The 20,960-nt window shown below is 38.7% G+C and overlaps 4 protein-coding genes across 4 annotated transcripts; 2 read left to right on the top strand and 2 right to left on the bottom strand.

Moving 5' to 3' along the window:
• LOC115759241 (pancreatic lipase-related protein 2) lies at nt 1–3,060 on the bottom strand. The gene is made up of 4 exons (XM_030700139.1): nt 2,945–3,060; nt 1,133–1,308; nt 370–1,063; nt 1–312 (listed from the first exon to the last, which is right to left on the bottom strand). Exons 1-4 carry the CDS (start codon nt 3,058–3,060, stop codon nt 252–254), a joined length of 1,047 nt encoding a protein of 348 aa, XP_030555999.1. The 3' UTR covers nt 1–251.
• A 4,985-nt stretch (nt 3,061–8,045) lies between these two features.
• LOC115758870 (inhibitor of growth protein 1) lies at nt 8,046–9,754 on the top strand. The gene is made up of 3 exons (XM_030699662.1): nt 8,046–8,370; nt 8,441–9,360; nt 9,424–9,754. Exons 1-3 carry the CDS (start codon nt 8,238–8,240, stop codon nt 9,628–9,630), a joined length of 1,260 nt encoding a protein of 419 aa, XP_030555522.1. The 5' UTR covers nt 8,046–8,237; the 3' UTR covers nt 9,631–9,754.
• A 286-nt stretch (nt 9,755–10,040) lies between these two features.
• LOC115758871 lies at nt 10,041–11,027 on the bottom strand. The gene is made up of 4 exons (XM_030699663.1): nt 10,681–11,027; nt 10,521–10,620; nt 10,408–10,458; nt 10,041–10,357 (listed from the first exon to the last, which is right to left on the bottom strand). The coding sequence occupies exons 1-4, from the start codon at nt 10,953–10,955 to the stop codon at nt 10,274–10,276; spliced, it is 510 nt and encodes a 169-aa protein (XP_030555523.1). The 5' UTR covers nt 10,956–11,027; the 3' UTR covers nt 10,041–10,273.
• Nucleotides 11,028–16,493: 5,466 nt separating this feature from the next.
• Nucleotides 16,494–18,052, top strand: LOC115758627 (endoplasmic reticulum resident protein 44-like). The gene has a single exon (XM_030699362.1). It carries the CDS (start codon nt 16,557–16,559, stop codon nt 17,820–17,822), a length of 1,266 nt encoding a protein of 421 aa, XP_030555222.1. The 5' UTR covers nt 16,494–16,556; the 3' UTR covers nt 17,823–18,052.
• The last annotated feature ends 2,908 nt before the right edge of the window (nt 18,053–20,960 follow it).

Genomic DNA, 20,960 nt, shown 5'->3' with positions numbered 1-20,960 from the left:
ACATATAATTCGAATTGCTTTTGTGCCCGCCCAATGCTGTATGAAATTGTTCAACACTGAATCCAAACAGTGGTTCAGTTCGCGTCGGAACTAACAGCTCGATAGACCTTACGGATGAACTATATGAGTTTGGCTTACAATTAAATAATTTTCTTAAAAACGGTACCGTCAATTGGCTTGAAATTAGTGCCTAAAGCTTCTTAAAACATGTATCTACAAGATGGTATAGCGTGCACTGAGGACCATTGTTCCTAATCCGTGAATGGACAGTGTTTGGCATATGGTACATCAATGCAAATGCAGCCGCGAGCACTAAAAGCAAGTTCGTAAATTTAATGGTCGATATTTTGGAAGTGATAGAATACTTACTTATCAGGCGCATCGTTTCCTATATAATACTCTCGCAGCAGTGATATGAACTCAAATGGATTAACTTTACCGTTAACTGGCAGACGCTTGGGACCCGACAGATTCACACAGCCATTGGGACAGGGAACGCCCATGAACTTGGTGTGCTTCATGGTGGCCGTGGCCAGGTAACATATGCTCAGAAAATGCGAGCAGCGATAGCGTCCTGTTGGATAAACCCAAATGAAGCTAGTTAATATATAAATACTTGTGCTCTTACTAATCGGATTTCCTTTGCAGAACGGTTGCACGCGGCCACCATTTACACAATAGTTGAGATGCCCCGTATTGTCTTCTTGGCCCAGATAGCCGGCATTGGTATGGAGCACCTGTATGACACTCGCATCATCGTGGGACAAGCGAAATCGATTGCTCTTCTTGCGCTCGATTAGTGGACGCGCGGGATCCAGGCCAATGATGCGATACTGCTTCTTGGTCAAGTGATTGCTTATCATGCCGCAGATGTGGGCGCCCAGCGAATGGCCCACGCAGGTGATCTTCTCACGCGAGGCGCCATAGTGTGTGAGAAACGAGTACACCTGAGCCGTGCATTGTGCCGTCAGACGCGTATTGATCAGCGAGTGCAGGTAGCAGGGGTATCGGGTCAGCGGTCGCCAATCGACAGTTATCACATTAAATTCGCGCGACAAGTATGCTAAGGATAAACAAACAATGGTTAACCCCACCAGGTCCTGCCTGGCGCGTCCAATTCATACTCACTAACCATCCCTCAGAAACTGTAGATGCATGTCAATGGCGGTCCCATTAAATCCATGCACTATGAATACCGTCTCGCGCTGTTTGCTGAAACCGCCCTTGTACAGGGTCAACGGATTGTGTATGTTCAGTGGCAGCCCAGAGCGTGGCCCATTACTGCGAAAAGAAAAAGCGAAAGCAGATTAAAATTATGTAAACATGCAAAGTCAAATATACATATGCATAGTATGTATGTGTCTAGGAAAATACGCAGCTAAGCAAAACAATGATATTGAACAATTTATGCATCAGTGACTGGACTGGTAGCAATTGGCTATGATATGATATACTAATGTTATATAATACAGTCAAATGCATATGGGCGCATAACAAACACATCAAAACATCCATTCATTTCGCACAAGAAATGCAACAAATTTAAACAATGTAAGTTGAGACTCTTGAAATGTACAACCGATTTTATGGCTCGATACGTTTATGTTAAGCTAATAAAAAGGCTTACAGATGAGTAAAAAAAACTGATGAAATGAAAAACTTCTAATTGTTAAAGTTTAATTTAATTGAAGAACTTTCGGGTCTGTTTCGCAAAATATTCGATAGATAACCTATGCCTAGGACGCGATACCACATAAATATCAGCTCACGCTAAATACGACAACTGCTATTGAGCAGAAGAAAGCTTCATTTTTAAGACCGCGAAAAAGTATATTAATCTATATATATCTTTCTTTCTTTCTATTTGCATTAAATTGTAGACATAAATGTTACCTCTGTTTCCCCACTGTGGAAATTCGAAATCTACCCGAACTTAAGTTTATATGTGCTGCGAATTAAGAACCAACATGTAATCACCGTGAGAAGCTTGAAGCCCAAATATAGACCTTTGACCCGTGTTTTTCATTGAACAACGGTAAATTTTGCAAAAGCTGTGAAACACTTCTTAAATGTATTTTGATTTTCTTTGTTGAGGCCATTGTTAGCTCATTCATTGATGTATTTCTAGGGTAACAAGAAAGTCTATCATCCGTGATAAAATTTGTTATAAAGAAAACCTAATGAATAAACGAAGCTTTATTCAGCGTAAGAGTTATTATTTAGTCAAAGTAATTCAAACGTAATGTTATATGAGCACGAGCTTTCTGCATAAGTTCCATGGATATCTTCTAGTTAGGCACGCGTGGGAGCATTTAACCGTAAAGCGATCTTAACGGGTGGCAACTGGGCCTAACACGTTCGTCAAGTGAAAATAACCATATTTTTGCCAGCTACGAGTTGGCAGCATCTGTGAAGTGCACATCACGTAATGTGAGGCATCTATTACCGCAACATTGGCTAGCCAAAATAGGCAGCTGCACTTGTTAAAGCTGGACTTGGACTTGGTCGAGAGCTGGTCGAGGCGGGCAGACAGGTTGTAGACCAGCAAAGCAATATTTTATTTGCAATTGCGATTGATGTCATCTTCGGGCGCTCTTATTGGCCACGCCAACCAGTCTGCGCCGCGGGCCAATTTCTGTGCCAATTTCTGAACTGGGTCGAATTGGCGGCATCGAAAAAAAAACAAGTTGCTCGCCCATTAATTGTACATACTCAACCCATATCCTTGTGGTTGCACAAGTTTTTTGATAGCTGGCACAGTGACCGAGGCGAGTTCCATTACCAAACCGAAGCATATTCCGATTTCTCACACTTTCTCCCAAAATAATTCGCAATTAAATTGGTTTGGCATAAGATCTTAAGAGACATTAGAGACACTTCGCAGATTATCGCATTGGCCTTAATTGGCTGTCATTGAATCGGAAAACCGAATCCACAAACTTACGGTGCATAGAGCCGATGCTCAATGTAGGGACTGGGACAAAAGTTTTTGTCGCGCAGAAAACAGCGCAACACGTTCACATCCAACGCTCCGCTGTTGAGCAGATTTTTCCAATCCATTTGGTTCAGCAGCAGCGTTTGCACATCTGCAAAATTGGTTAGATCGTGAGCGAAACTTATTTGTCAACTTTTCTAATTGTCGTTTCTGCTGTTGTTGTACCTTTGAAAATAAGCGTAAATAGGCAAATCACAATTAAACAATTCATTTCTCCTCAATTGTATTTTCACCAGTTGCACCAAGCACTTTTAATTGCCACACATGTGTGTTTGCTTCTGTCTGTCTTTGGACTTTTACATTGAATTACAAATTTGACATGCAATGCGATTAGCAATTGCTTGGCTTAAACTTATTTTTACAAATTACTTAATTTTTTTGCCTTTATTCGTGTTTGTGCCTGAAGTGTGCATGCCTTTTTAATTAGTTCAAATTTCAGGAATTTTCATACATTTTTCATTCAAATTTTAATTATTTAATTTGTTTTTACGAACTTTTATATAATGTTTCGCGTGACTTTTTAAAAAAGTAGTAATCATGTGTTTTTAAGTATTTGAGATACTTTTTTATTTTTAAGCTTTAACTAAAACTCATGTTTTTTTTTTAAGTCTTAAAGAAACATTTGCTTAACGTTTTTTATTTTTTAACAAAAACCTGTTCTCGCTCTTTATTAATTTAATACTTTTTGCACCATAATTAAAAGCAACTTTTTGCTTTAAAGCCTGTATGACAGTTGCTTCATATACGTTATAAATAATGCAATAGAGTACAATTTCTTTAAAACAAATTCGTTTTTATAAACAATTTATAAATACTGCTTTTATTTATCTTTTGAACATTGTATTTCAGCTCGTATTTGTTTTTGCACATTTTCTCAGCTCAAATAATTAGCACAAAAAACTGTTCAATACGGGTTTGTATCCTTTTCACATAACGGCGGATGCTTTTCACGTCTTGCAAATTCGCGCGATGCGCTTCGAATGCGCCAAGTGCAGTGGAAATGCAGCCGCGGCAACTGTTGCCAACTATCCAAAGAATTTCGCTGTCGTCGGCGCTGCTGCCGCTGCCGCAGCCGCAGCCGCAGCCACTTATTGCCTTGACTTTACCTTGGCGAATGCTTTCGACTGACTTTGTGTGGAAACTCACACGCAACGCTGCACTGATTTTGTATACCATTGCGCGGAGCGGATATTATGGCAATAGCCGTCTGATTGGTATTGTGAAATTGTTAGTACTTTCTTGATGAAAAGTAATTACTTAACTAGTTGGTTCGATTAAATGCTATCTCAATGAGATCCAAGTATGAAGAATTATATCAAGACAGTTCAACCGAAACGATTCCAGGAATTATGTTTAGTAGAAACTGAACCAAGAACGGAACTTGTTACTGAAAATCTGATGAGCCCAGTTTTTATAGCAAAATAACTGTTTGGCAAATTGTGAACTATTTAAACTAATTAACTACAATTTTGAGATAACGTGAAGAACCTCGGACTTAAAGTCAACTTTTTGGTTCATATTGTGAACCGAAGCGCAGACTTTATTAATTAATTATTTAAGCTCAGATTCAGCATAGTGTGGTTTTTCACTTCTCTTTTATTATATGAGGAACTGTTTAAAAGCAACTAAAATTTCAAATTTACCACTTTTTCAGAATGTTTTAGTTTTCCAAATCTTTGAATATTATACTCAATACAAATATTAAGCACGTTCTTAGCACAAACATTTGACTTTGTTGTAAAAACTTTATCGATTAATAATTTGTTAAAAATACACTGCAGTTGCAGAGTATTTAGAAATCACCGTTATAAAAAACAATTTTCCTTGCTTGTTTTGATTTGGTTTTTAGTTTGGTTTTCGGTTTTGGTTTCGCTTTTCGCAGTCGTCGCAGCCAATTGCTGCTGTGTGTTATCATCCGCGGTCGAGTCTGTTATTTGTTTTGTTTTGTTGGTATTTCTTTGCAGTTTTTGCCTTTTTCTTCAGCACGATATTATGTAAATTTAAATGGTTATAGATATATTTTAATGCGTACACTCACTTCGTGGTGGTTTGCTATGATTTTGTGCTTAATTGTTATGAAAGATAGAAACGAAACTGTTAACCAGACTATTGCAAGTTTGTTGCCTAAGTCTTTTGTTTTGATAATGCACCAAAAATTACTTTTTATATGGCTATGCAGCTATAATTATACAGTTTAACTGTTAAGATAAACTCATATGATTTGAAAACTATTTTGGCCAATTTTCTGGCCAAAATTTTGTCTTTCCAGCGATTTCATGCTGTGCACCAAATAAATGCTCTTGCACTTTTACATTGGCCCCATTGTTATGGCTGTTTGCGAACTAACTGAAAAAGGAGGCAAAGTCGTCTGTGACAAAATATTCAAACCCCACGAAGCAGCAAGGGCGTAGAAAAGTGAAAGATTGTCATAAAAGTATTTAAAGCAAGTTTTTAGATGTCGTTAGACCTTGATTTATGGGTAAAAGTAAGTCTTTGAATGAGGCTGGACTAAGGCAGAAACAGTGCAGACTTGAGGAAAATCGAAAGTTTTTGAATGTTATTTTGTGCATATTTGTTTATTTAAATAATGTTGCAAAAGTTATGGTGGGCAATTATATATTTATTATTATATGAAAAACATGCATATTATTTATTAAAAAATTCGAACTATCATTTAAAACGATTTTATTGCTTATTTAAATATTCTCCATTAAGTTTTTTTAAGGCTCAGCTCGAAGCATTCTGGACCATTGTCTAGTTATGATTGTGCAATATCATATCTTATTAATATTATAATGTTTATATGTCATATAAAATAGTCTCGATTTTAATTAAAGCACAGCATAGACTTAAACTCGCACAAATAACTTTATTTCACACTTCAAAAGATTGTTATAAAAATACACACTGCATTTTTGGGATTTCTTTCCATATATCGAATAATTTTTCTAAGAAAATATCTATTGACAATTTTTGCAAATAAGATGCACAATACAAAAAAGTCTTTATATTGTTTGAAAATATTTGTGGCAAAGTGTTTAACAAAGCGCTTACTACCGATTTGATCGTTTCGATTTAGTCAGAGGTATGCTGTCATATTAAGTTTACATTTTATGTCACTTTTTTCAATTCTAATAAAACTCTTTGCTATTTTATTTATTTATCGATTTCATAGGTAGCTTACATTTTTATTAATTTATGTAACACGATCAAATAAAGCTGATTTGCATCTATTGCATAATCTCATAAAAGGTTAATGGCAGAAAACTTATTCTAAGAACTCATAATTATTAAAATCACGCAAATATGTTTCAATTTAATTTATTAGAATTTTTAGGCTTTAGTTAATAAATCAACTCACCTGGTAAATAGCTGAAAGCCAATATATTCCCTGGGACACGTTTCCCACGACAATAGATGGCAATTAAATGGATTTATATCGAAATTGCCATTACGCAACAAGAATCTCAATGCCTCCAGGCTGAATTTGGCTATTGAACACACAGATATAAAATAGAAAACACAAGTCACATGCAGATTACATTATCTGAGAGTAGATCTCAGCTACAACCTTTTGCCGGTCGAATGAGGGAAAGTAAACACCAGAGCGACAATAACAAAATGAAAACGCTGGACATTTGGTAGAGAGTGCTGGGAATTCGCATATTTATCACGTACTACCACGAAGTGCACTAAGTAAGATAGGAGCCGAGCCACATGGAACGCGTCTGGTTAATTGAATGAGCTCGTTGTCGCTGTTGTAGGCAGATAAAAGCCAAAACGCTGCCAAAGCTACCAAAAACAAAACTTGGCGCACACCAAAGTGGCCCGGTGTGGCCCCAGCCTAAGACCCCAGACGGCTCACCCCCGGCCCGATTGACATTGCTTAGACAATCTTTAGTTTCTATTTTAGTCTTAGTCTGAGTCTGGGTTTTGTTTCTGTTTGCTGCTCATGCATTGAGTTGGTTGCGTGTCACCGAAACCCCATTTCCATATGGCTGCCCAGGCTGCTGTGGGTTACACAATGCCACACAAAGATATTATAAACATATTTATAAATTGTTTTAGACACATGTTTCACATTGCCAAATAAACACACACACACACACCTGCACACACAGAACAGCATACGGACCAGCTGCAGGCTCGTTAACAACTCAAATTTTCAACTTCTTCGTCCACTGACAGGTCAAAGTTGGCATTGCTCCTCGAGTTAAGAGACAAGCTAGAAGAAAAAGTCAATTTTTCCAAAACTGGAAGTTGATTTGCCTATTTGAATATGTTAGCTTAATGCCAAATAGAAAATGTTGTGATTTGCTGATAGGATTACAAGCCATTAGACAGAACATTTAATATTCTAATATAGCTACGTCAAAATTAACATGAAGAGCCAATTGAGAAAAGGATACCAAAATAGGAAAACTATAACATGATAAAATAAAAAAAATTATTTCCCTATGTTTGTCTTTGCATAAATAAATGTTTTAAATAGTCATCAAATATATACAAATTTGTATTTCGCGATGATTCTAAAACATTGGTACTGGTTGTCCTAAGCCGAAGGTGCCACAATAGATAGCAGCGAAATTATTATGACCTTCCGTACTTTCAAAATTGGTTGTATTGCTCGATCGTTACAAACTATTCGAAAAATCAAGTCTCCACTGTAGGACTGAACTTTTAAATAATCGCGGGCACACCGTTGTGCTCATTATGAACTGTAACTCTACTGTTTGACTCTGCGTAACTGTTATCGTAATAGCGTCGCCCTGCTGTTAACTAAATTTACTCATATTTGGCTATGAGTTCCCAGACTTATGCACAGACTGCTTGAATCAAATTATACAAAAATGGCTTAACATAAAATAAATAAGAATTTTTAATCGACGCTCGAAAATTTCTAGTAATATAGGTAAGGCTTACTCAACTGTTAACGCAGCTCTTGTAACAGTAAACGCAAAAAAGAACCTCTCTGTCAACTTTTACTGCTGCGGTTATGTTAATGTTAAAAAGAGTATTTTTAACGTTTTCCAACACTCAAATGATACACATGCACATACACAAATACAGGCGTACAGTCGCAACATCTTAAAAAATTGAAACTTATATTTTGCAGCGTAAAAACTTATTTGGCCAATTTGCATATAGCTAATTTAAAGTTTCATTGTAATGAACGATACCGCTGTGTTGAATTCAATGTCGTAGGGCCGCAGATAGCAAGTATTTTACAAGAAATCACAACATGATTGCATCCGAATCGGAGGCTATAAACTCGGCCACTTATGTGGATAATTATCTTGATTCCGTGGAGAATCTACCTGACGATGTTCAACGCCAGTTGTCTCGCATACGTGATATAGACGTGCAGTACCGAGGTAATATCAAAACATTTATACTTCCTCCAAAAATCCCACTTATCCCATGCATACTATTTACTCCTAATAGGACTAATACGAGATGTGGATCACTACTATGATCTTTATGTGCTGCATCAAAACTCGCCAGACACAAACCGCCGATGTCGTTCCATAGCGCGTATGCACCAAAGCTTAATACAGGCACAGGAACTGGGTGATGAGAAAATGCAGATTGTTAATCTCCTACAGGAGATAATAGACGGTAAAGTCAGACAATTGGACACAGATCAGCAGAATCTCGATTTAAAGGAGGAGCGGGAACGTTACGCGCAGCTTGACGATGGCCCGCCATCAAAGATTCAGAGGTTACAGAGTCCAATGTGTGATCAGGGCAACAGTGCGGGAAACAACGTGTTAAATAGTAGCGGACTGGGCAACTCAACTAACTCCGTTGCCAAGGACCATTATGGAGGACTGCCTTTTGGTGCTGTCATGGGCGTAACAGCTTCTGGCGGCGGCATAAGTGGCAATGGAGGAGGTTCAACGCCGACGTACGATCGTTCGAGCCACTTGAACAGCAGTGGCAACGGCTTCAATGGCACCTTTTGTGGCAGTAATAGCGAGCTCCAGCGTTCAGGAAGTAAACGTTCACGACGACGCAACGAAAGTTTACCCAACAATGGCAGCTCCACCGAAATGGGCGGCAATGAATCGAATTCGGCTAACGAAGCTGGTAGTAGTGGGAACGGAACTAGTGATCGGAAGGCTTCTATGGGCAGTTCCGGTGGCTTGGGCCAACGTAAAAGCCAAGTGCAGTTATCAAGTGGAGGTGTTGCTAGTGGCACAGGTGGCGGTACCGGCAATGGCGGTGGCAGCAATTCTGGCAAAAAGAAGAAACGCAAAGTGCGTGGCGCGGGCGCTTCGAATACAGCGACGAATGCTCGTGAAGAAACGCCTCCGCCAGAACCCATCGATCCAGACGAGCCAACGTACTGCGTCTGTAATCAGGTGTGTAACGCGAAAGTTCATGATAATCATATAACAACAGTTATTAATGTACTTTCTATTCAGATTTCTTTTGGGGAAATGATACTCTGCGACAACGACCTGTGCCCCATTGAGTGGTTCCATTTCTCGTGCGTTTCCCTTGTGCTGAAGCCAAAGGGCAAGTGGTTTTGTCCAAACTGTCGCGGTGAGCGGCCAAATGTCATGAAGCCGAAGGCGCAATTTCTTAAGGAACTCGAGCGCTACAACAAGGAAAAGGAGGAGAAAACTTAAATTATCTTGTTATAAAAGTTTTGTGTTAAACACTTAGCCATTACAATTAGACCAGGGCTCAGCACTATGTACATTATTCGCTTCTTAAAATGTAGTTAATGTAAACACCCTTTCACAAACGGAACTTTAGTTTGTTTATTTGGCTTTTCGCCCCTTGTATCCACATTTTGCTTCAGTGGTTTTAAGGTTCGTCAATATCTGTATAAACGTTCAAGCTACATGATGTGTAAAATAAAATTTAACAAATGCTAAATAAACATTGATATTTATACTGAATATCGCTAAGATATACGGCAATAAGTTGAGGGCCTACTTTTGGTTGACTTACTTTAAAATTGTGGACCACATGATTTTCATAGCTATATCATTTTCCACAGTCAGATAAAAAATTAAATTTGTAACTAGTTTGTACATTAAAAATACAAATTTATTTGTGTAAATGTGTAATATTCTCTACGTGTTGTATGAAATACATAAGTGTAAAATATTATGTATAAGACACATTTAATATGGAATATTATGTTATTGAAGTATAAACTGTGGACGGATTGTTTGTATGGACAAAATACTTATAAGTAAATCTAATTTTAAAATGCTTTAAACTTGTTGATTATTCGATTTGCATTCGACAAGAATGTCGTCCTTAAGGCATCAGAAGTTCGATATTTGGATTTTGTATCTCCAGGAAGATTTGGTACTGGGAGAATACGACCAGCCAGCAGTAAACCTAAACGAGAAATGGTTAAATTGGTGACGACAACTGCTTATTCAACTTACATTATAAGCCACCCAAACAAAGTTTAGCAGCGCCGAGAATGTTTGCTCCAACTGATTGAAAGTTAATTAGTTAATATATAAGGAAATTAAATCCATAATCTATATATGCTCACGTATATGTAGTAGCCGCCGATTAACCAAAGGCTCCAACCAAATTGAAATAGAATGGCGAGTCCAACCAAAAAGAGCCAGGGCAACAGCCAGCCACGCGTACTGCGAAATATTGGAACATTGAGTATTTACAATTTCATGGTACACACGTGTCTTACTCACCTTATTTTAATTCCAAAGTACACTAGATAGGACGACAATATAATAAGCAGGAAGTAAATTATAAAAAAGCCACCGGCTATCGGCATGGAAGTCCTTATGTCCGTTTCAAACAAGGGTGAGTAAAGTTGGCCAGACTCTCCACCAGCGAGCATGTAGCAAATCAGGGTAATTAATACCACGCTTAACGATGCCGTGTACGCGGCAACAGCATAGCTGCCCGTGCGTACATCGTTGGACCAAATTATGGGTGACCAACAGGAGCTCAGGACAACCATTTTTAATAAATAAAATCGTTATTTACAAGATGCAACAAAATGTTTATGAAATAATAACGCCTTGTCAACGCCCTGGCAATGTGACCAAAAACTAAAATTAGAGATGCTAAATATGTTATCGATTAATTGGTGTGAATAAGAATCTGTAATAATATGGTCAATATGCTGTTAAACTAATATGAAAGAACGCGGCATTTAATTTTCTACAAAGGGGATTGTTAGGTTTTTGCACAAGATGTCATTTTGTTGGCTTCACTGTTGGTTAAGTAAATGTTACACTTCGTTATGGTGCGAATAATATTTCCAGTGCACCTATCGATTGCCGGCTAACTATCGGCTGTCAGAGGGATGAGTAACTCCTCAATAGTTGTTTATTTTTGAGCACCTGATAACCTGTAAGAAAATATGCCCTAAATGATCTTCTGAACTTGCTACTGTACTGTATACCAATGTTTAATAATTTAAATTAATTCACCAACAATATTATAAGCTGAAACAAAGCAGTGCAGAGCAAAGCTTCTTTAATGTGAAGTGTAGTTGATTGAGCAGGCAACAGATGGCGCCAGCGGCAATTTGTAAAATGTTAGCTGACGAAAACTTTTAACAGCAAGTAAGAGCCAAGCGGCTGTTATGTTAACGGAATTTAAAACAATTTATCAACAAAAATGTATGTTTACAGATAAATGAGAATAAATAAATAATATTTTGGAAGTTAATTACATAATGTATATTAAAAATAATTGTATGTATTTGCTTTGTTGGTTTAGGGTTATTGCTAAACGCACTGGAACAGAGTATATTATATATTATTTTTATGATATGACGTTTTCGATATCATTGTAAATGATGGGTAAAAATAACATCCTCCTATTGACAATAGACAGAATTATATTATATATTTTTTTTCAATTTATTTTTTTTTACTTTTACAATTTATTTCATTTACTCAAGTATATTAGTATGTATGACCAATCTGTATTGATAATTTACTTTCTGAGAAAAGAACAAGCCGCCTTGCACTTAAACGCCTAGAAAAGCTTCAATCCAAATCAATTTAATTTTAGTCTGAACAATAGCGCTTTGTAAAATACAAAGTGATATACGAAGTGATTGAAAGCAATTGATTGGTCCACGAACCACTTTCATTACTTATGCAATTGCCAATCAATTTTCAATTTGATGCCAACCAAAGAAAGTCAAATTCGACACAATTCCACGGAAAATGGCCGATAAGTTTAGCTACTTATGTAGTTGCCCCTCCCCCCGAGTGGAGGCGCAGCGAAACTTGCGCTCGTCTAATCAGAGCGGGCCATAAATTCCGAAAGAGCGTTGAAAATTGCGATCCGCATTGCTTCGCCTGGCTGCCTGTTATTCTCGGTCGGCGTTGCCAACTTTACTAATTAATTGTGCACTTGAGAATTTTTGAGCAACAGCGCACAAAGCAAACTGCAAACTTGCCTCGCTAGGCAAAAAACTTGGCAAAGGATAGATGGTTGGAGTGAGGGGGGGTGGAAGGAATAAAGGTAAGGAAAGGGAGCGAGAGATAGAGAGAGAGTTAAGTGAGTGTGTGCAATGAGAGTGTGTGCGTTAGGTATGGCAACTGGCAAAGTTGATGAGTAAATAAACTAACAATTTTTCCTACTTAATTAACAAAATTGTTTTAATGCGCTGCCAACGTCTGCGCCGCCGTCGCCGCCGTCGCCGCCACTGCCAACAGAAATGCCAACTGAAGCGTTTAGTGGAGGCGACGTTGTCAACATTGACAGACTGACAAGCTGACTGCCTGGCTGAATGACTAAATGACTGAGCAAACAAACTGTGAAGTGCGGCGCTGAAGGCAACATCAAAATGGCGGCATTGCAACTCAATAATTAAACTTGTCGCCAGTAGATGGCGTTAAGTCATGCATGTGTTGATATAGGGGCACGGGGGCTGGATTGTATTAAAAAGTTTCATCACGCCAGAAGGAGCTGAATCACAATTATGTCATGTTGAAACATGTTCTCTTATTTACAAGTGCCTCAATTTTCTTTGGCACAGTTTGTTTAAGGATAGGGTGTTACTTAATAATACGATAAGTCAGACTAATAAATTGTTTAAATTCATTTTCTAGCCGAAAATAAAATATGAAAAGACCTGACTTGATTTTGAGTATCTATAAGAAATAAGTGTTAAAAATAAAACATAGAGCTGAGCAAAAATAGGCCTGTTACAAAATGGCGTTATTATAGACGAAAGTTGAGCGATATGGCAACCTTCCAAGATTAAGCACAGCAAAATTTATAATTTATCTTGAAGTCTGATCTTTTCGGAGTCTTTAATAATATGATTTGATTGTTTAAAATAACAAACCACTCTGAAAATATTACTAATATTAGCATCAAAAATATTTTATTTATTATAACCTACTTCCAGGATATTTGATTCTATTTTATTTCCATTGACAAATGCTTGCTGATTAACATATAAAGTCGTTTTCCGCGGCCAGAAGGCAGCATTCAAGCAAGTCCTTTGTTGTGGGGAGGGGGCCATTTATTTGCTAGCATTGACAACTCTGCGCCACAATAAATTGCAACCCTGTAAGCAATGCATTGCTGCTGCTGCATTCTGGGACGTTGCGGCTTATGAATTGCATTACAAATTCGCATAAATTTTGCGCCAAAGTATGCGCAACAAATCGTTTGTGGCAAGCGCATTTATCATCAAAAAAGACGCATCCATTGCAGAAATTCAATCTAAAGCCAACCGCGAGAATTATGAGCTGAGTATGGCGGCACTTACCCCACCCCACCCCCTCCCCTCACTTCCGGCGGAAAATATTTGCTGATGCAGCTTTGACGGGCTTTGTGAATTGACTTTTAAATGGCTCAAGCTGAATTATGTATTGGCGTTTCGTTTATTGGATTTATTGGCTATTTAAAATGTTATATGGAAATTAATCGCAATGGGAAATGAAAAGTCAGAAATGTGCTCTGGCAGGCATGGTGAATAAAATTAATTGAATTCTTATGAATAAGATTTCAAAAGGTTGTACGAGGGCTGACATTGGAAAGTAAAAATAAGCCTAGAAGTCAGCTTGTTAAGCCAGGCATGCGAATAAGCCTTATATTTTTATAGGAACTCGATAAAGTTCTGCTTTGTCAGTTCAATTAACCGATCTTAAATTTTCCATTATATTATATAGCATGCAAGAAAATGTATTTATTTTTTTAAGATCTAGTCATGAGCAACCTACTCCACGGAATAACTCTTTCTCCGTACGTTACGTTGAGATTACTAAAAACTCTCTGGTTCTAGTCCGTTATTTCCAACTTAACGTAGAACTTTAGTTCCAAAATTTGCACTAAGAGGGTGGATCGGCGATTATAAGATTAATGCGAATTGGACTTAAACGCATAAAACAACTTTCCACTTAGAAGCGTGAATTGTCCGAAAAGTGTGAGGTATGTGTCAAGTGAATTAGGTTAGTCTTATATATACTCTAGAGATAAAAGATCTCAGCAAACTGTCTAAATCATAGCATTTGTAGCACTAGTAACATATTGGCATGTATAAAGCTGGCGTCAGTAGCTTTTTACCCTCATGTTTTAGCAGCTCATCAGTTTATTATCGCTTGATTTATACAAGTTAATTAACACGTTCGTTAGCCAGAAGAAAAAGTGGAATGTTCAACAACATGGAATGAAGTTGGAGATAGAGGAAGTGCGACATATGGACGGATGGCCTTACCTATGTCAACACGCAGAGAAAAAGCACAATTAAACCCTTTGAAAGGGCGCAGACAATGCTGCAAATACAAACAAAGCCAAATGCCGAAGGGTTGGCGTTGAAAAGGCTGTGAAGGTCAAGCCGAAGCCAACCCCCCATTAGCAGCGGGGGCCAGGCTCGGGCCTTGGGCCAGCTTCAGATTTATTGGATATTGTCGCATAAAGTCACATGGATTTTGCCAACATTTTATCGCCAGACACAAAGATAAACGCCATAAACAATTGTCTGGTAGCAGCAGAAATTGCTGGCCATAAAGTCGAGGCCTGTAGAGTGAAATGGCGAGGTAAACGCTGTGAGGTGGAGTTGGAGCTGGAGCTGGAGCTGGCAAACATATTTAGACTTTTCTTAAGTAAATTACTGCAAAAATCGACAGAGCTCACGACGGAAGCTTAAATGGGCGCAAAAATGTCATTATACAGGCAGCCGGAACATTGCCGGGCGCAAAGCAAGCAGTCAATCCTTGCTCTGGAGTGCGGGCAAGTTGTTGTTTCCGTTTCCGTCAATGTTGAGGTCCTTTTGAAATGTTGACAACAGCCAACAACAACAACAACAACAACAGCAACAACGTCTCGAACAACAACCCCCTGCAACCGACAACGTGCCCTGCCAATGAAACCTCATCCTGAGATTTTGGCATCTCATCCGCAACGTTTGTATTGACGCTTGGCATCTGCCCTCGTCTCATTTGTGATTTGTGGAGCTGCAGCTGCAAATATTTGCTTAGTCCTTTTGCACCCGGCCAACGATTGCCAGCGAGCTGTGGGCCAAGCGGCAATGAGTCAGCCCGGCAAGGCAACTGTTTGCTTGTTTTCATTGGGATTTCGTCCGGCTATAGATATGGGCTGATTAAGCCTTTGAATGTCGGCGCTGATCACAGATCTAAGTCTGAAAGAAAACATACATTAATTGGAAAAAAAAATTATTAAATTGCTGTAATTGTGGAAAACGAAGATTACAAATGATTTAGCGGAAGTTTCTGGCTCAAACTCGATTCCAAAGATCTTTTTTGAACACAGATGTAGGGCTGAAACTACATTTATTAGAAATCTGTGAGTTTCTGCGAATGTTCCGGTTCAACCCCTTTTCAAAATAGAAAATGTGGGTTCAAAGATTGTATTGGCAAAAGTTTAAATTTAAAAAAAAAAAGTTTAAATTTAAAAATATAAAATGAATGAATTAGTTTTAATTTGCTTTTATATCTTTATTTCTATCTGATTGGCTTTTACTATTCTAGCAACTTACTTCAGAGTGAGAAAAGTTTTCAGCAGTTATTGAAAATCCACGCATCAGTTCGGAAAACGTGTGAATAAGTAAAGTTTATGTGCTTAGCCCGGGAAAAGCCTCGCTAGTATCAAAGCTAGGAGGGACAACTATTAGATTAACAGAATTTTGCCGAGAATTTATGATATAAGCTTGGACATAATGAATATATTATACATATATATATTTGTTCTGCCTATCTGTTTAAAATCCTTCAGTTTCTTAAGCTATCTAGATGAAACTTACATGCATATATCTAAATCTATACTACTCTAAATCTATGCTACAGAACATGTATACTATGCTTCATTGCATGTATCATTGACAGGTTCGATCGGTCTTACCTCAGTTTTTGATGACACTCTGTTGTTTAGCAACAGGTTTTAAACTTTGTGATATTAATTACGTCAAACTAGTAAGGCTCTTATTGAGTTGTATATGTCTCCAGGCATGCCAACTTCCCGATGGTTAGGGATATTATAAATTTATTAAGCTAAAAGTTTGATATTTTAAACTGACAAGATTCTCTTTAGGCAAATACATTTTAACTCTTTTAAATTAGTCTAGAAAAAAATGTTGTTTTCAATTTGGCCAACTCTGTTGCTGATTGCTCCGTTGTTTCTGCCGACGCATCAGAAGAGGTCGCCAGGTAGAGCCGCACGGGCCAAACCAATACCGCCATCGCCAACGAAGTCTACGGCAGCTCCAGTCGAGCCGAATGTATTGCAGATCACCAGGGGGAACTTCAATAGCACTTTGCACGCGTATGAGGTGGTCTTTATCAATTTCTATGCGGATTGGTGTCACTTCAGCACCCGCCTGACGCCGATCTTTGAGGATGCGGCCGTCCGGCTGGCGGAGAAGCTGCCACAGTCGGCGAGAGTGCGTTTGGCGCGCGTCGACTGTATGCTGGAAGTGGAGCTCTCCAAAATGTGCAACATCAGTAAATTTCCCACGCTGCGTCTGTATTATCGCGGGCATCCGCTGCGCCAGGAGTATCGTGGACAGCGTTCCGTTGAGGCGCTTGTCGCGTATGTGAAGAAGCAGTTCGAATCGTCAATCAAAACGATAACCAATATCCAGGAGCTGGATGGGATTGATGTCACAAGGCGTTCGGTGATTGGCTTCTTTGAGAGCCGTAAGGAGCTGTCTGCAGCCCTTTTTGTTCTGCTGGCGGAGCGTTATAAAAACGATTGTGATTTCTATATAAGAATCGGCGCCAAGCTGGACAATGTGGCGTTTACGGAAAAAATGCCCACAATTGTCTACCGACCGGACGTTGCGCGCACCCATGCCGCGGATGAGATCTATAACGGCGATGCGAAATCACAAATCGAAATGGAGGAGTGGCTCTTTAAGAAGTGTGTGCCGCTCGTGCGTGAGGTAGACTTTGGCAATGTGGAGGAGATAATCGAACAGCGATTGCCCCTGCTCGTTCTCTTCCATATGCCCGACGATGTTGGCTCTGTGAAGGATTTCAAGTCCATTGTGGAAATGCAATTGGCCGGCTGTGTGGACTGTGGCCAATTCAACTATGTCACCGTCAACGGCCTTAAGTTTCAGCATTCGGTGCTGCACATGGGCAAAACGCAACGGGATCTGCCCCTGATCGCCATCGATTCGCTAAAGTTTATGTACCCGTATCCCAAGTTTAAGGACATGTACATTCCGGGCCATTTAAAAATGTTCATTACGGATTTTAGCAGCCAGCATTTAAAGCACAAACTCAAAATGCAGCATGCCATCGAACACGAAACCAATCTGCCGCCGCTATCCACCTTCAAGGATCTGGGACCCTCCAAGCATCGCTACTCTCTGGTCGGACATGATGAGCTGTGAGCCATAGTTTCAACTTTTACTACTGCTGCTGCGGCTGCTGCTGCTGCTTGTCTTATTGTTGCTGTTGTTAATAAAGTATTTTTTGTTGCTAGCAACTTAATCAGTTAGTAGGTTCACTGTGCACTTTTTTTGTAGTGCCGCAATACAGCACTGGAGAACAGGAAATGCCTTTTGCAGTGCTGAAAAACTGTTGCAAGCAATCGATAGAAGTGTTAGTTAAGGTGCTCTTTTATCGAGCCGTTTTTGTGGTTTAAAAGTGAACTCAATTAATTTATATTGTTTTCTAAAAATGTATGAAATTATGGCTTGAAATCTTTTCTAATACCCTTTAAAATATATATATTAAATTATTATACTAAAGATGTTAAGTTACAAAATTCATTATAGGAAATGTCAAGAAAAACGTTTATGTTAGAATATCGTAGGGGCACATTTTCTTCGATCATTTCTATATATATATTTTATATATTTTTTCCCTGTTTTATCCTGTTTCTTCTTTATATATTATCTATTCAAATTATTCATTTAAATAGGTTTTCCTCATTTCATACTAATATTTTCCTCTGATAAGAAGTCGTCTTCTTGTTCGTGTAATATATATTTATTTTCTATTATATAGTAAATATTTCAATTATGAATAAATAATTTAATATTTAAATTCTTATAATATGAACATGTTGTATTTATTTAAATATAATATGCTCGATATCTATGATATTTATATCTACAAATATTTCTCTCTTTGTCTCTTTTTGTCCTACTAAATATCTCACTTTGCTTACCTTAACTCTTTTTTGCTCTCTATGCCCTTTTCAAGTTTTGGAAATTACCTGTTGAAAATTTGGTAGCATAGTGTAATCAGGCCGGAGTCCGGTGTGTCGGGCCGTACATTTTGCAGCGCCCTAAAAAATGCTCGTCTCTCGCTGCACGTTTTTAGTTCCTCGTTTTTTGGGTACATGGTAAAAACAAATTGCCTGCAACTAAACATAATGGTTAAACAGACACCTGCTCAAGGCACACTCAAGGAAAATCACTTCAGCTGTCTGGGTGCCAGAGCCTTATCGTGCACGGCTCAGCCAAGCCAAGCCAAGCCAAACCAAGCCGAGCCGAGCCAAGCCATTTGCTTCAACTCCATTCGTGGCCTCCGCATCCAGCTCTCAACATAATTTGCTGTGGTTTTGCATTTACTTTGCATCTCAAGCATGCTTGAGGCTTTGCCTGCTGCAGCCAGCAGCCAGCAGCATTAGCCCGGTTTTGCTTCTGGGCGCAGCCACTTTCCAGCTAACCAAGCTAACCCGTCTTCCTACTTGACTGAGCTCGAGGCTTGTCTTGTGCCTTGCTCTGCCTGGCACTTCCGTTTCCGGCTGGAACTGCAGCCCCCGGTGCTGTTCCGTCCGTTTGTTAGTTTTAGTTTTATGCGCTGCATTTGCGCCCTGTTTGCAATCACTCCAGCGCCGTGGTCGTCCTTGCGGTGACTCAGACCCAAAGCTGCAGTTGAGCAGATGAGAAGCAGCAGATGGATGCAGTTGAAGATGCAGTCGTTTTTCCGTGCAGAATTTTTTGTTTTTGGCTTTGCTGCATTGAGTGTTGCCTGTTTTTTAAGCTGTTTGGCATTTGCACTAACATATGCGCATATCTAATTTGCAATTGTTTTTCGTGGTTACAGATTTGCATGCTTTAAGTACACTGCGAGAAAAAACCGAGGTAGGTGGCTTGAACTTTTTTATTTAGGCAACATAATTTATTAAAGTATGCTGCACTCATGTTATCAATTGGCTTGTTACATTAAATTGATAAGCATATGTAAGTGCACTCCAAATTTCTTGCAGTGTACTATACTATACATGCAAAAATGCCAGCCACATGTACTTAAAGGCTGTGTTAGCCGCTCTTCGTTTCCCTTCCCGCAGCCAAGCTTAAAGCGTGCGTTATTTGTACAACAAATTTGAGCTCATTTACACGCAAAGAAAACAAACAGAAGCCGAAGAAACGACCCGGGAAAAGTTGGTGGATGCAGCTCCTCAGCTGCCGGGTCTGACTTTTGAGCCAAGTGAAAAACTATTTGCTTGCTTCTTAATTTAATTAGCACTCAATTTGTATGTGTGTTGCATTTACTCTTTGCGTGTGTGTGTGTGAGATGTAAAAACAATTTTCAACTTTTGCGCTACTCATTTGTTGCTGCAACTTGTCTGCTGCTTTTTAATTAAACGCATTAAATTATTTCCACTGCCGGCAACTTGAATGAGGCCTGAGCCTATTAGATGTACATAAAACGCAATAATACTGTGGTATGATATCTTTGACTCTATAAAGATATCAGATTAAAACGGGCAAGAGTACTCTAGTCGAGAGTGCGCGACTAGCAGATACCCAAATTCGAGTGTTTTATGTGGTCTGCTCTCGCTCCCAGCTTACATCATATATACATAAAAAGTTATATCGGAAAAAGCTGAAGCTTTTCTTTAACCCTAATTTTTCACTTAGAAGTGCAGACTGTTCAACTAGTGTGAATCACACAAAACATAAATAAAGTAATGTCGATGCGATGATGAATAGTTTCATGAACGGTTTTCCACGTATTTTCCATGCCTTTGGGTTTTCTTATTCCAAGACCCGCCGTGGCGTATACTTACTTTATATCTGGTAGTACAACATAGGCTTCCGCGATCAGATACAATTATTGAGTAAATATTTTGGAACTGAATGTGATATTTTATATCGAGAACAATTGACTTGCGTTTGCAATGTCGCGTGAAAGATATTTATAAATATTTTTATTCCACAGCTCTAACTTTATCGATTGATAAGTCGCCAATTTCTCGCCCTAATATTTGAAATGCGTTGCTTTGATATTGGCAAAAGTATATTTACATCCTGAGTAATATCTTTTGGAATACTTTGGATCTCGCTGCAGCTAATACTTTTAGTAAAGCACATTTGACAAGAGGAATCTTAGTTGTTTTATTAAAATGTCGTAGCAAAATTTTCTCTTTCATTAATTAGGCGCACTTCATTAATTGTTGTGTCGTGTGTGTGTGCTTGTGTTTTTGTGTGCGTGTGAAGTCAACGCCCTCGGCAGCCTAGAAATCCCTCCACTCATGTAGATTTATTAAGGCTTCTCGCATGCATTTAGCATTT

Source organism: Drosophila novamexicana, unplaced genomic scaffold (genome assembly GCF_003285875.2).
Source record: "Drosophila novamexicana strain 15010-1031.04,08,12 unplaced genomic scaffold, DnovRS2.1 tig00000193-arrow-pilon, whole genome shotgun sequence".
NCBI lineage: Eukaryota > Metazoa > Arthropoda > Insecta > Diptera > Drosophilidae > Drosophila > Drosophila novamexicana.
Note: the sequence above shows the minus strand (reverse complement) of the source record. Positions and strands in the feature narration are given on the sequence as shown.